Source organism: Vombatus ursinus, unplaced genomic scaffold, assembly GCF_900497805.2.
Source record: "Vombatus ursinus unplaced genomic scaffold, bare-nosed wombat genome assembly UNPS02009132.1, whole genome shotgun sequence".
Classification (NCBI taxonomy): Eukaryota; Metazoa; Chordata; class Mammalia; order Diprotodontia; family Vombatidae; genus Vombatus; species Vombatus ursinus.
The window spans coordinates 3,267,028-3,280,694 of NW_020948910.1; the positions used below are offsets into that span (position 1 = coordinate 3,267,028).

General features: G+C 35.6%; 1 protein-coding gene across 10 annotated transcripts in view; it reads right to left on the reverse strand.

The window, feature by feature from the left end:
• The window catches only part of UTRN (utrophin), a 620,052-nt gene that overhangs the window by 205,138 nt on the left and 401,247 nt on the right, over positions 1 to 13,667 (reverse strand). For all 10 annotated transcript variants that reach the window (XM_027850670.1, XM_027850661.1, XM_027850663.1 and 7 more), the window contains one exon: positions 2,315 to 2,487. In XM_027850670.1, coding sequence (XP_027706471.1) covers positions 2,315 to 2,487 — 173 coding nt within the window. The remainder of the gene's footprint in view (positions 1 to 2,314; positions 2,488 to 13,667) is intronic.

Here is a 13,667-nt window from a genome sequence, read left to right on the forward strand (position 1 = left end):
CTTATATGAAGCCATTAAAGAATTAAACATAAAGAGAATAAAATACAATGATGTGTAATTTCTACAACCTTCCAAGGAGTTCATTTTGAGAATGATGAGGAAAGTATACAGGGAATCATCTTCAAGAGAAACTTCACAATGTTATTTACCTACTCAAGTAGAATATTATTTAAAAATCAGATAAACCCATATCTCTCTACCATGTGCCTTAGAGTGATACACAACAGGCAACAGTTATGTCATAATGCTTTAAATTCCAATGAACGGAACTTAGCTTAATAGCCCATCCTGCTAAACCAATCTTGCACTTATCCTTCAGTCAGGACTCATCATTTGTGAAGCCATCTAACACGGTATCATATTGATCACAGTATCTGTACACCTCTGTGTCATCCTGTCTTACCCAGAGGAATTCCTTACCAATTGATGGCTCTTCCCACTCCAATTCATCTCCATTCAGCTGTCGAACTAATTTTCCTAAAATGCAGGTCTGACTATTTGATCCCCCTATTCAATAAACCCCAGTGGCTCTCTATATTGCTTCCAGGATCAAATAGAAAATCTTCTGTTTGTTTTTTTTAAGCCCTTCATAACCTGGTCCCTTCCAACCTTTCCAGTTTTATACCTTACTTTCCCCTCCACATAAACTGCAATACAGTGACAATGTCTTCCTTTCTTTTATTTGAACACAACACTCCATCTATGACTAAACATTTTCAATAACTGTCCCCAATATGTGAAACGGTTTTCTTCCCCATCTCCGTCTTCTAGCTGGCTTCCTTCAAATCCCAATTAATGTCCAAATTTATTTAAGGAGCCTTTTCCAGTTTTCCTTAATATGAAGCCTTACTCTAACTCTACCCCTAACTGATCCTGAACATATCTTGTTTGTATATAGTTGTTTGCATATTATCTTCCCCTATTAGATTATGAATGCCTCAAGGCAAGGGTTTGTTTTTGCATTTCTTTTTATCTCCAATGCTTAGCACAGTGCCTGACACATAGTAGGCACTTAATAAATGCTGACTGAATGATGGACTGACTCTAATCATCCATTTGAAATGCATCTAATGTCAATCCCTCTATACATAGACACTAACAATCACCATGATTATAACATTCTGCCAAAGTCCTGGGTGATGTGCTTGTGAACCTGATTTCTTAAAAGTTGTCAATTAAGAACAAGTTCTGGAAAGTCCAGCCAAAGAAAAAAAAGGCATGGGGTATGGGCTAGTAGACTATGTCTTTTGTCTGAAGACCAAATGATTTCAAGTTCAAGAGACTCATTACCAGAAGGTTAGCCATAAAGTGATCGATTTGTCTTGGCCATAGTACCTTATGAAATTCATTCACTACACTTAGCAGTACTTTAATCTATGCTGGTAAATGGACTACCAATTTTGATAAAATCATAGATTTTATTAGGTGAGAAAGGCAAAAGGAGAAATATTAGTAAAAGAAATACTAATAATATTCTCTGTAGGACTAGACCTATAATTTCCTTACTTCAAGGAAACTCCTTGGTTTGTTAACATCCGCCATTGATGCACATTAGAATTATCATTTCCTCAGTTTAGGAAGTTCCTTGGTATATAAACTACCTCCATTAATTCAGGTCGACATGACATCTGTAACTTAAAAGTCTTAAGAGAGTTGCCTGTGGCATGAAAAAGTGAAGTGATATACATATACATACATACATACATACATACATACATATATATATATATGTATGTATGTATATATATGTATATATGTAAACCACTCAGCCACAGTAATATGTTTTAGCAGAAAAGCATGAATTCAGGTTATCCTAACTCCAAGGCCAGGCTACTAATGATACTACCTAATTTTAAAGGTTCCACTGAGATTTGGATGTCAGTACTGGCCTCTACTTTAAACATAGTATTCAGTGTTAATAAGCAGTTTGCAACCTCACTTCCAATGCAAATTTTTAGAATAATCACAGTAGGGGCAGCTAGGTAGCACAGTGGATAGCGCTCCGGCCTTGGAATCAGGAGGACCTGAGTTCAAATCCAGCCTTAGATACTTGACACTTAACTAGCTGTGTGACCCTGGGCAAGTCACTTAACCCTGATTGCCTCACCAAAAAAGCAAAAGAATAGTCATACTACATTTTGGTAAATTTATTTGCAACTCTAAATTGTGATTCTTAAATATATTTGGCCTTAAAGTCTTGAAATTTTGCGATAGGAGCCATTTTCAGCGCCAGGTGATATGGCTCTCTTCTCATAACACCATATTAACAAAGAATTTTTTCTCTAAATTCATATTTTAATATTTTTATACTGACCTGATGCTAGCAGACTTTGCTTTCAAATCATTCCATCTCTGGTTCATATCATCTAGTCGATGTTGGAGCACGGCAGCCTCATCTGAATTTCCCAAAGCTTTTACCATATTCTGCCTATTTCCATCAATATTTTTAAAGATGTCATTGTGGGCATCAATTTCAGCCTGTATGTCCTATGAAAATAAGAAGATAAAAATACAAATGTTAAATACTAATATGTCAATATTACCTGTGACCAATAAACACAGTTTATGTGTGTGTGTTTATGTGTGTTTGCATAACTAAATTTTTACTGGTTTCTTATCAAAGTATTTCACTTTATAACATATTAAATTCAATGACTGACTTTTTTTAAATGTTTCTTCCTTGGAAAATTACAGAATTCAACACCTACCTGTTTCAGCAGGACTTCAAAAATAAACAATGGATTTCTGATTTTTACTTGTTTAAGATTACTTCAAAGACAGAACCTTTCAGGTCCTATGTGAAGTTGGGGATTTGTTCCTGTTGTTTTTAATGTTGTACTCCTCATAGTTTCTAATTTTAACAATGGCCTCAAATCATTTAGCTTTATTTTGTTACAAAAGTTAAACCACTAATTCTTGTCAAAAAGAAATAGCTACTCACTCTCTCCTTTACACACATTCTTTTAAATGTGTTAAGGTCTTATAATGTACACTATAAAATTGCACAATTTTATATTGCTGTACAAACCAAGAATTAGACACACCTAAAAGTTTTTTGTTTTGACTATACATAATATGTAAAAAGCCCTAAGAAAGAGCAAGAAAGCTTTTCACCTATCTCCTTTCTCTATTAAAAGAATACTAACTTAATTGCCTCCAATGATAGTTGGATGCTAACTTTTTCTTTCTAGATGAAATATAACAAACAAATTGACTGGAAATACAACTTTTGGATTTAAGCTGATTCCTTTTAACATTAGGCTTCTTAAAGTCAGCAAGATGAAGGATCATGTATTTCAAATTGAAAGAATCTTAGAAGTCAATTAGTATAAATTATTCATCTTACAGATGAGAAAACAGGCCCCAAGGGAATTCAATGGCTTGCCCAAGGCCGTACAGGTAGTTTCAAAATTAGGATTTGAACTCACATCCTTTGACCCCCAAATCCAATGCTTCTTCCACTGAAAAATATTATTAAGGTTGTTCAAAGAAGATCATTACATAAACTTTAATTTATTTTTTTTAACAGCACTTGTCTAGGAATAACTTCGGGAGCCAAGATGGCAGCATAAGGAATAAATCGCCATAATTTTCCCATATTCACCTCCAAACAACCACAAAATAGTGCCCCAAAACAAATCCTGGAACAACAAAACCAGCAAAAACACAGGGTGAAACAATCTTTTGGCCTAAGAAACTTGGAAGATTGGCAAGAAAGTCTCATTTGGGTAAAAGAAACCTGGAAAGACCTGTATGAACTGATAAGTGAAATGAGCAGAACCAGGAAAACATTGTACACAGTATCAGTGACATTATGTGATGATCAACTATGAATGACTCAGTTCTCAGAAACACGATACAAGACAAGTACAAAAGACTCATGAAAGAAAATGCTATCCACATCCAGATAAACAACTGATGGACTCTGAATGCAAACTGAAGCATATTTTTTTTCTTTTTCACAGTTATTTTCCCCTTTTGATCTGTTACTTCTTTCACAACTGTGACTAATATGGAAATAAGTTTTACATGCTAGCACATGCATAACCTATATCAAATTCCCTACCATTTTAGGAAGAGAGGAGGGGATGGAGGGAAGGAGAAAATTTTGGAACTCAACATCTTGCAAAAATGAATGCTAAAAATTGCCCTGACATGTAATTGGGGGGGAAATAAAATATTATTAATCATAAAAAAAGAGTACTTGTTTAAAATGACCCTCAATAACCATTAAATCACAAAAACACCAAATACAACCTCACATTTTCCTTAGAAATTGAGCACCGAAAGAACATGCCAAATTTTATTACTTTTATTTAGGCAAGATATCATCCCCTGGTACACTGATATATCAAAAAATAAGGAAAGGAATCATTAAAACTACTGTATTTTGGGAGACTGAAAGAGTATGCCACTAGTATGACACTGATGGCCAAATCAAAATCAAAGACTGGATGAATGGTTTGATTTCTACTTAATTTATACATATATACTTGTGATGACATAATGTATCTAATCAAAGAGACAAAGAAAGCCAAAGAGATAGTCTAGAGATTTACCGAAGGGACCATAATAATATAATCAAGAACTTATAACATAGGATTGAACAGCATGAAATGTAGTTCTTCTGGTAAAAAAATTTTGGCTGACCATGGTTCAATGGCATGGTCAAAAAACCAATGGGCTCTTTCAGAAAATGGCTGGTGATGTTAATGATAGGACAAATTTTTCAACTTCTTAAGGTATAAAAGATTATTTCCCCCAGCTTTATCATTTCAATGACAACCCTGAATGCATAATCACATAATCAAAATCTCAATCAGCAGTCTTATTGTCAAACAAAAGGAAAATATTTTTAGTTTTTTAATTGAGTTTTAAAATATTCCATTTTATCTTTTTAAATTTAGCTTAAAGAAAGAGAATTTGTACATACAAACTTTGTACTATACAATATAATTATGTTTGCATAATACATGGTGATCATAGAGTGAATTTAAAATTTGGCAATGAGGGCAAGTGCTTTTTAAGAAAGAAGCAGTTATGCTAATTAAACTATGTAATGTGGGAACTGTTTGATAATTCTTATTTAGATACAAAGATTTAGAATTTAGAAAAAAATTTGGAAGCAATCGGCACAAAGATCCTGGATAGGATTAATCCATTCTCTTCCTCTTTGTTTACATTTTGTTTATTTTTGTATGGTATATTTACCCAACCCTACATGTCATTAATAGTGTTTTCTTCTGATGGTGTCCTGACCTTTTTCCTGAAAGTGAAGAAGTGATCACTCCTTAGAAACAACTTCCTTGCTGTATCCCAAAGCTCAGGCCAAACAAACAAAATTAGCTATTAGAGGAAAATAAATTTACCATTCCTTTGCAAAAAGCAGACAGGAACTCACAGTTTAAGAGTGATTATGTAAACTCAAGGGATCATTCATTTGATACTCATTCCCCAGACTTCTCTAATTTTGAGTATAGGAAGATATATTCCTATATAGGAACATAGAAGACCTTAGAACATCTAAATGTTACCCATATGAAAAACACATAAAAAAATTATTTGGTTCAATATGAGACACAACATGGTTTCCAAAGTAAATATGCTTATGGGACAGTTCTCAGTGCTGATTTGGGGGTTGTGTAAGATTCTTTGGTCAACTCTGACAATGAAAATGAATACACACATTAGTTGACTTATTTCCATCACTATTGTGCAGGTTTAAACCTCACTTTTCACAATTATGGCCAACAATTCTTGGCAGACCATAGCAACCATTACCACTTGAGCCACAAAAGCTTAAAGCCAAACTTCTTTACTAAGAGTTTTTTTTTTCTTTCCTGTTAGTCTAATTAATGCTCACCTCTGTCCCAACAGAGTAAACAAAATAGTGAACAAGGTCAGAGTATGCCTATTCTACCTCCCAATTAATTTAAAACTACATAATCTGATTATAAAAAAAAAAAACTTGAATCCATTAAGAATAAGGCAAAAAAAAAAATACCAGGTCAAATCACATTATAAAAATAACCAATCTAACAGAAGTCTTGTAGTAACAAAAATAAAAGCAAAATAAATTTCCCAAACTCCAAAGAGTAGCCCAGTCATTTGGCATTTTAATTCAATAAAATCTAGTATGAGAAAAAAATTTGAAATGTCCTTTTAAAGTACTACTATTAATAAAAATATAATAATAGCATTTATAAAGCACTTTAAGGTTTATAAATAATAGCATATTTTATCTTTCCAACTATCCTGAGAGGTAGATGCAGTTATTATCCCTATAATAATACAAATGAGGAAACCAAGACAGGCAGGTTAAATAAGTTGTCCAAGGTCACACAGCCACTAAGTGTCTATGGATGAATTTGAATTTATCTTTCTGACTCTAAGTTTAGCACTATATCCACTGCAACACCAAATTACTTAGTAGACTAAGTAGATTGTACCTGAATATAAATAAACTTATTTTAGTATAGTAAAAACAAATTTTGTGTACTTTATATTTAAGTTTTCAAAACAGTCCTTATACTTATCAAATTTTGAGCATTAGGGTGAGACAATGAATTAAGGTCATAAAACAACTATAAAGCTTTGGGGGGAGGGGTGGCATACGGAGGAAGACCCAAGTTTGCCTATCTTATACAGGTTAGAAATCCAGCAGAACCTCTCGCAGCTTGAAAGTTTTAACATACTCTGTTTTTCTAGCCTGAACCAGTTTGTCCCTCTTCAGGCAGTCTGGTGGTCCTCCACTTCTGGGGGCTCTCCACATTGGAGCCAGTCTTAGTGTGAACACCCTGGCTTTAGTCCTATTACAGCTCAAAATTCCTGAGTTCAGGCAATTCCCCAGTTTCAGCTATTCAAGGAGAAGGGAATAAAGGTATGTTCCACCATGCCTGGCCAGTAGGTATTATTCTTAAGGAACATCTTTTCATATATACTTCATAACCCCATTAGATTTCAAATGAGGTATCAAAACTTCCAACCACAAGCTTAACACGTTCACTTCCTATTCAATTTAAACCAGTACTGCTATGGGAAACATTTGGCTTCTTCTATAAACTACTCATTCTAGCTGGAAAGGAATCCATTCCATTGATGAAAAGAACATATACTATATTTTTCCTCTTAAAAATTATATGTAGTTGAATTACCAGGATAATTTCAACTGATTTCTTTAAACCAGGATGGGGCGGGGTGTTAATTTATTCAATTAGTTGAGTTCTGTCTTTTCCCCAAATAAATCTGAACTTTTTATGGTTTCCTTATCTACAAGGCTGGGGTCCTGCTGCTGTCACTTTAGGGGATTACAAAAGGATTCTCCAAGAGAATACTGCTACTTAGGCAAAGAAGCCCTTGAAGAGAATGGCAATTACCATAAATCAACTAGTGGTGGAAATGCAGATATTAAAATAAGACATTAAGTTACTTGAAAATGTCATTCAGATGGAACTGCCTACCATTATACCTACTATGATTACTATGTAAATGGATCAAGACCTACACAAACCCAAGAGGCTCAAGTGTGACAGTACATTAATTATCATTAAAGTCCTCAGATCCTTTCTTTCCAAAGTATTTTCAAGGGGAATTTAATTACTTCAAGTCAGAGTGGGCAATAAAATTGACTCATCAGTTGGATTCAGAAGAGATGCTTTGGTGCGGAATTCTGCCAAGAGTCAAATCCCATTTTAAATTTTTATTAAAATATTAGCAATGGCCTAAGGAATTGGAAAATGACTTGGAACATTGGGCCTTACCCACATATTTTATGTTATCCCCTCTTTAATAGCTAGCATTTCTATCACAATTTAAAATATGCAAAGCCCTTTATATATACTGTCTTATTTGATCCTCACAAAGCCCATGTAAGGTTGGATCCTGTTACTAGTCAAAATTTACAGATGAGAAAACTGAGGCACAGAGAGATGAAATGAGGTGCTTTGCCAAGGCATCTGAGACAAGATTTGAACTCATGTCTTTCTGACCCCAAGCCCAACACTCTATCTACTGCACTCTTCATTTAAAGGATTTTTGGGGGGTATGATTTAATTCAAACCAACAAATGTTTATTAAATGCTTATAATGTGGGGTGTGATAAAGCGCAAACTTCTGAAGCAGGTATGAAAATTAGAGTAGCTAAGAGTTATTTTTCTAGCAACTAGATTACTGAAACTGAAAAAAAAAAATAAAGCCAACACAGACTAACCTACTTAAGTGTAATGTGATTCTATTTTTGCATATGCAAAGGCTGTCATTCAGCTTCTGGGGTTACCATCTGGCTTCTGCATTATAACCATAGCCCTCAGTCTTTTCTTCCAAATGGCATTAGTGTTTCCGGAGTTAGAGCTGGGGGAGGTGCTTCTATTTGTGAGGTGGGAGAGGGGCGATATTCATAAGGCAGAAACCCTTTCCATAACACCAGTCTTTCTGGCAAGGCATCAATAAAGCACAAGGCAGGCAGCTTTTAAAAAAATGGATGATTTTTTACAAAAGAGTTGGTTTGAGGGTAACTGTAACTGCCATTCACAAGTGCAAGTTGGCAAAGGTGGTTCTAATATTCACCATAGGTAAACTTCACGCTAGAAACTGAAGCAGCATCTCTTCTGGCTCTGCTGCCTAAATTTAAAAAAAAAAAAAATACTTTGTAGAGGTATAAGACAGTGGATTTTCTTTTAGGATTTTATTTAAAAGGAAAAGGAAAAAAAAAAAAACAAAAAGTACAAGAGTCCTGTGAATTCCAAAGAGTAAACACATACTAATATCACTTTTAAACTGTGGATTCATGGCCTGAAGGCCAAGATAGCGAGAGGGGTAAAGCTTACAAACCTCTGGTATCTGACCTAGGCTCTTAATACTAATAGCAGCAATTACAGTACAAAAGTCCAGCTATTGCCCACCATTATTGACTCTCTGGGGGACTGAGTACAATGAATTATTCATGAAACACATGCAAGAACACCTATTAAGGCAGAAAAAGACACACAGACAAGCTAACAAACCCTTTTGTTGTCACAGTTTGTCACCTGCTGTTACCAGCTGCCATGAAGAAGGCATTTGCGCCACCCCCCCAACTCCTCCACCCTACCCCCCTCCTTCTAAATGATGAACATGTTGTACAGGACCCATCTTTTACTCCCTGGAATTTTGGTGCTTAACAACATATTAAAGAAAGGTCAAAGACCACATACTATTTCAAACACAATCCCTTCTACTGTACAATATTTAGAGAGAAGAGTATATGGGAGGTGTGACACATATGATCTCTTTCCCTAGCCACATTTCCCAATTCCACTATGTTCTTCTGTTCTAAATACTAATAAGAAATGCAATAAGTTAGGCAAAGCCTTCAGATTTTTGGAGTAAGGAACGTTTACATCTTTTTCCTCTGGTAATTGTAGTTAGTGAGAAGTACATTATTTTTTATGAGTCCATATATTCTTATGACCATATAGGTCCCTATAATGAGAAACACTGTCTCTCTAAGTCCAAAGTCAATGGACACATTTTAAATAACAGATAAACAACTGATTTACATATGGGGCTATTTAGCATACATTATTTCTGGAATTCTAAAAGGTGAGAGAAGATTAAGAGGTGGCCTCAATCCTCACTAGCCTTAAGATGTCTAGAGATGCTAAGTATTTTTTCAAGCATTATAAAAATTAGGTGGTGTTTGGCAACAGTCTCTAAGCCCTGCCTCAGTCCAAAGGAGTGCCAAGAGCCTTCCTGTGGAAAAAAGAACTAAATGCAAAATTAATAAACCAAATTTAAAAGCCCAGCAGCATAAGCAAGCATTCAAAGCCTAAAGCAAAGACACTCAGATAAAATTGAAATGGTTTGGAGCAGATTTGCATAATGACAGCAAGGCCAAGCATTCTACCTCTGCGAAATATCATCAAGAAAGGTTTCTGAGAAGGGCACCTCTAACTGAAGTTGTAAAGAAGTGAAATGCAGGGGGTGTGGTAAACAGTGCCCCCACCTGATGAAGTCATCCTATGGCCTGAAATATCACCACTTTTTCCAAATAACTTTCGGCTAAATTAGCAACAAGATTTACAGCAAAAAAATCTCTTGTCGGTGGAATCTTAAAAGTGACAGTGATAACAAAGAGCCCTCATCACAGGAGGGTAGCATTTGCTAAATTTGTTATTTATCTTCAAAGAGCAAATAAAGAGCAGAATAAGTTAAAAAAAAAGTAATCAATTTTTGCAAATTATTCCAGAATAACAATTAGATCATAAAAAATGAACACAACCTGAGAAGTTCAGTAAGAAGGGAGGGAGATGAGAAAGAAGGGAGGATAGTACATTTATGAAGTCTACTTTCTCCATACCTTTTCAAATTTTGTCAGCAACTCCCGTAAGCCGAAGTTCAGGCCAATCATCGTCCAGTATCCCTTGAAGCCTACATCTTTCTGGTAAATTTCCAGCAGCCAACAGCCTAAAACTTCTAAGAAGTGTATCTTTTCTGGCTATACTTCTAAACCCTTTGTAAAATTCTGAACAAGCATCTCCCTTGGGCTATAGTCCCTCAGCTGCAGCATGGACTGAGACATTTTAGTGACCCTACTATATGCCCTTGTTTTCATGGACTATAGTAGTTCACAATGGGTAGACCCTGTTCTAAGATTTCTGTTAAATACATTCCACGAGTCTGGCATATTCTCCTTTTTCTCTAGGAAGCCCAGGATTCCCTTCTGCTCACCTCACTAATGACCTACAGGCCCCAACTGTTTCTCCTGGGCCCCAAGCTTAAAAGTTTGGTCTCAATTACACACAGCAAAAGAAGCTATATCCTGGAAACTTTCAAGAGAGGGGGGTGCAAGGGGAACACGTATTACAAACTTCCTCCGTTCAGACTATTTTCCACCCAGCTAAAAAAAAAGTAAAAGTAAAAGGGAAGGAAAAAAAAAAAAGAAGAAAAAAAAACCCCCACAGTTCCTGGGTAAGGAGCCAGTTTTGAGAGAGTATTACTTGTTGAGTTAGAACAGCAGCGTGTACTCTTCTGAAGAAACACCAAAACGCTGGACAGGAGGCCACCCCTTCTCACTCACACTCTCCCAGACACCAGCAGCCCGAGTTGCTATGGTAACCTCCAAGCTAGTTTCAGTCCATTTCCCTGGGTCTCCCTAGCCTAGGGGATGCTGTAGTGTAACAGAACTATGGCCCATTAAAAGTTGTTTCATCTGTTCAGAGAAAGCTTCAGTCCCAGTCCAATATCATTTGGTCACCTCTGCAAGCCTGAGGGTGGGAGAGGCCCTTCTCTGCCTTCAGCAGTTCTCTCTGCTGATCTGACAGTAGTGTGGTAATCTACTTCTCTTTCCAACAGTTGTTTATTATTTTAATCAGCATCCTCCCTTCCACCAGCCCTAACACTGCTCTGAAGTTCGGCATACTCCCACTTCCTGGAGGCCTCCCCTGCTGTACATTTTAGTAGTATCTCTAAAAAAGAAAATAGAAATTCTTGTCCCAAACCTAGGTGGCTTTGAGATTACACAACATATTATCCATTTCCCCCATCACTAAAATAAAACCAGACAACAATGACAACAACAACAACAAAAGTGTGTAAGTGAGCTGGGGGAAGAAGGAAGAACTCTTTTGATAGTACATTTTTCCACTTAATTTAACTGTTTAAAATAAACTGAACTACACAATAGTAATATAGATGCCGTTATTATGAGTGCAACTAAGTTGTCATTTGGGGATTTTCCTTATATACAGTAGGAAATCTAACGCCAAAAAATTAGTATTTCTACCATAATTTTTCTGAGCTGTCTCCTACTTAAATTACAAGCATTTCCCCTTATTCTTTAGAAAACATTTTCCCTAAAATTCTAAAATGTCACCCTTTTCTCCTAAAAGTTCACTCCTAAATTTCAAATTACTATTAATACTTTTATTATTTGTTGTCACAAGTACTCACACCATTCAACTGAGCCATTGCATAATTTTGCTTTCGTATTAATCTGACAGGAATGTCACCGAGTTCAGTTTTCTTCTTCAGTAGTATGCAGAATTTCATTCAACATTTATGATGCTTTCAAGGTCAAAAAGTCACAAGAATGGAATAAGTTTAACCTTATTGTAAGCCATGTAACTACATTCATGTTTAGTTTCATGGCATGAAGGAAAAATCTGAAATTATGAAAGATATCTAAGAAGTAAAACATTTAACTCTTCTTAAACACTAAAATTAAGATGTATTCTGTCTAGCAAAAACTAATCCCTTTAACAGTATGGTATAATTATATCCTAGCAAGGAGGTTTAATACACTTAATACTGTATGAGAGGCAGTAATATGCAATATAAATTAAACATTCCAAGAATTAGACGAAAATTTCATGAGATGGTCCAAAGGGGTCAAATGCACAAAAAAAGACTAAAGAATCCCTGGTCCAGAAACAGAAGGGGAAAAGGGGGAGTTATTATAATCTACTGGTTACCTAGAAACTCATAAGAAAATGGTTTCAGTTCGGAAGTTGGGGGCATTTCCAAATATCACAAAATCCACCAATAGCAGTGAGCGGGCTCATGAACAAAAAAAAAATGAGATAAAACTTTTTGCTGTTTTCCATTCTGTACCTAATTCCATAAAGGCTCACAGTCTGATCTTTGAACAGCAGTAAATAAACATACCCTTCAAATAGACACACATAAAGGGTGTTTGGGGGAGAAAGACATCCATATGGGCAAACTTCCAGCTACCTACCACCCACAGTGCTGGATTAAAGTCTGATCAATGACATGTGCTTACCTGTTACACAGTTTATCAAAGGGATGAATTAAATAAAATGTTGTTAAACAAGGAACATTAAGGAATTTTAATCTGCCTGCTCAGAAAGAACCTAGATCAACTATGCAGAAAGGATAATGACAATGTATAAGCAAATAACTGTGTCTAAAAAAACCTCACTCTGACCTCATTAAAGAGGATCACCCACACCAAGACAGCTTGGAGTAAGGGCAGAGATCTCATGATCTTCAGTTTTGAGCCCCATTCTGGGTACAAAGACAAGAGAGGCAGTGTGCTAAGGTGAAGAGGACACAAAATTCGGAATTGGAATTTGGGTTCACATCTCGTCTCTGCCACTTTCTACTTGAGTGATCTCGTTCAGTCATTTCAATCATTTTGATTTGTGCTAGGAACCAGGGCTGGGGGAGGCTGTGCCTCATCAAAACGTAAGGTCACTTCTGCCCTCAGGGAGTTTAGACTGGACTTCAATTCTCTGGGCCTCATTAGCCCCTTCTGAAATGGTGGGGCTGGACAAGAAAAAGGAGTTTGTGAACTTGGACAGGAAAATTTTAAAACGATATATTATTTTTATTTTTTTCCTTTGTTGTCCTATGTATTTTATGTTATTCATTTAAAAAATGATTGAGAAGAGATCTTGGCTGAGATGATCTCTTAAATCCTTTCCAACTCTAAATTTTATGATATTCTTAATTAAATTGATCTCCCCAAATAATGGACAAAACTCACAAAGTAACTAGAAATATTAATATCTGGCAATTCTAAATGATAATATTATATCCTTTTTTAGGAGAAAGTAGTAGAAGCATATAGAACCATTCAGAAGATTATGGCAAAAACAATCATTAATTACCTTTAACAATAGCGTAACCAATTCTCTTCAATTTAAGTTACTTAGAATGAGAAAAAA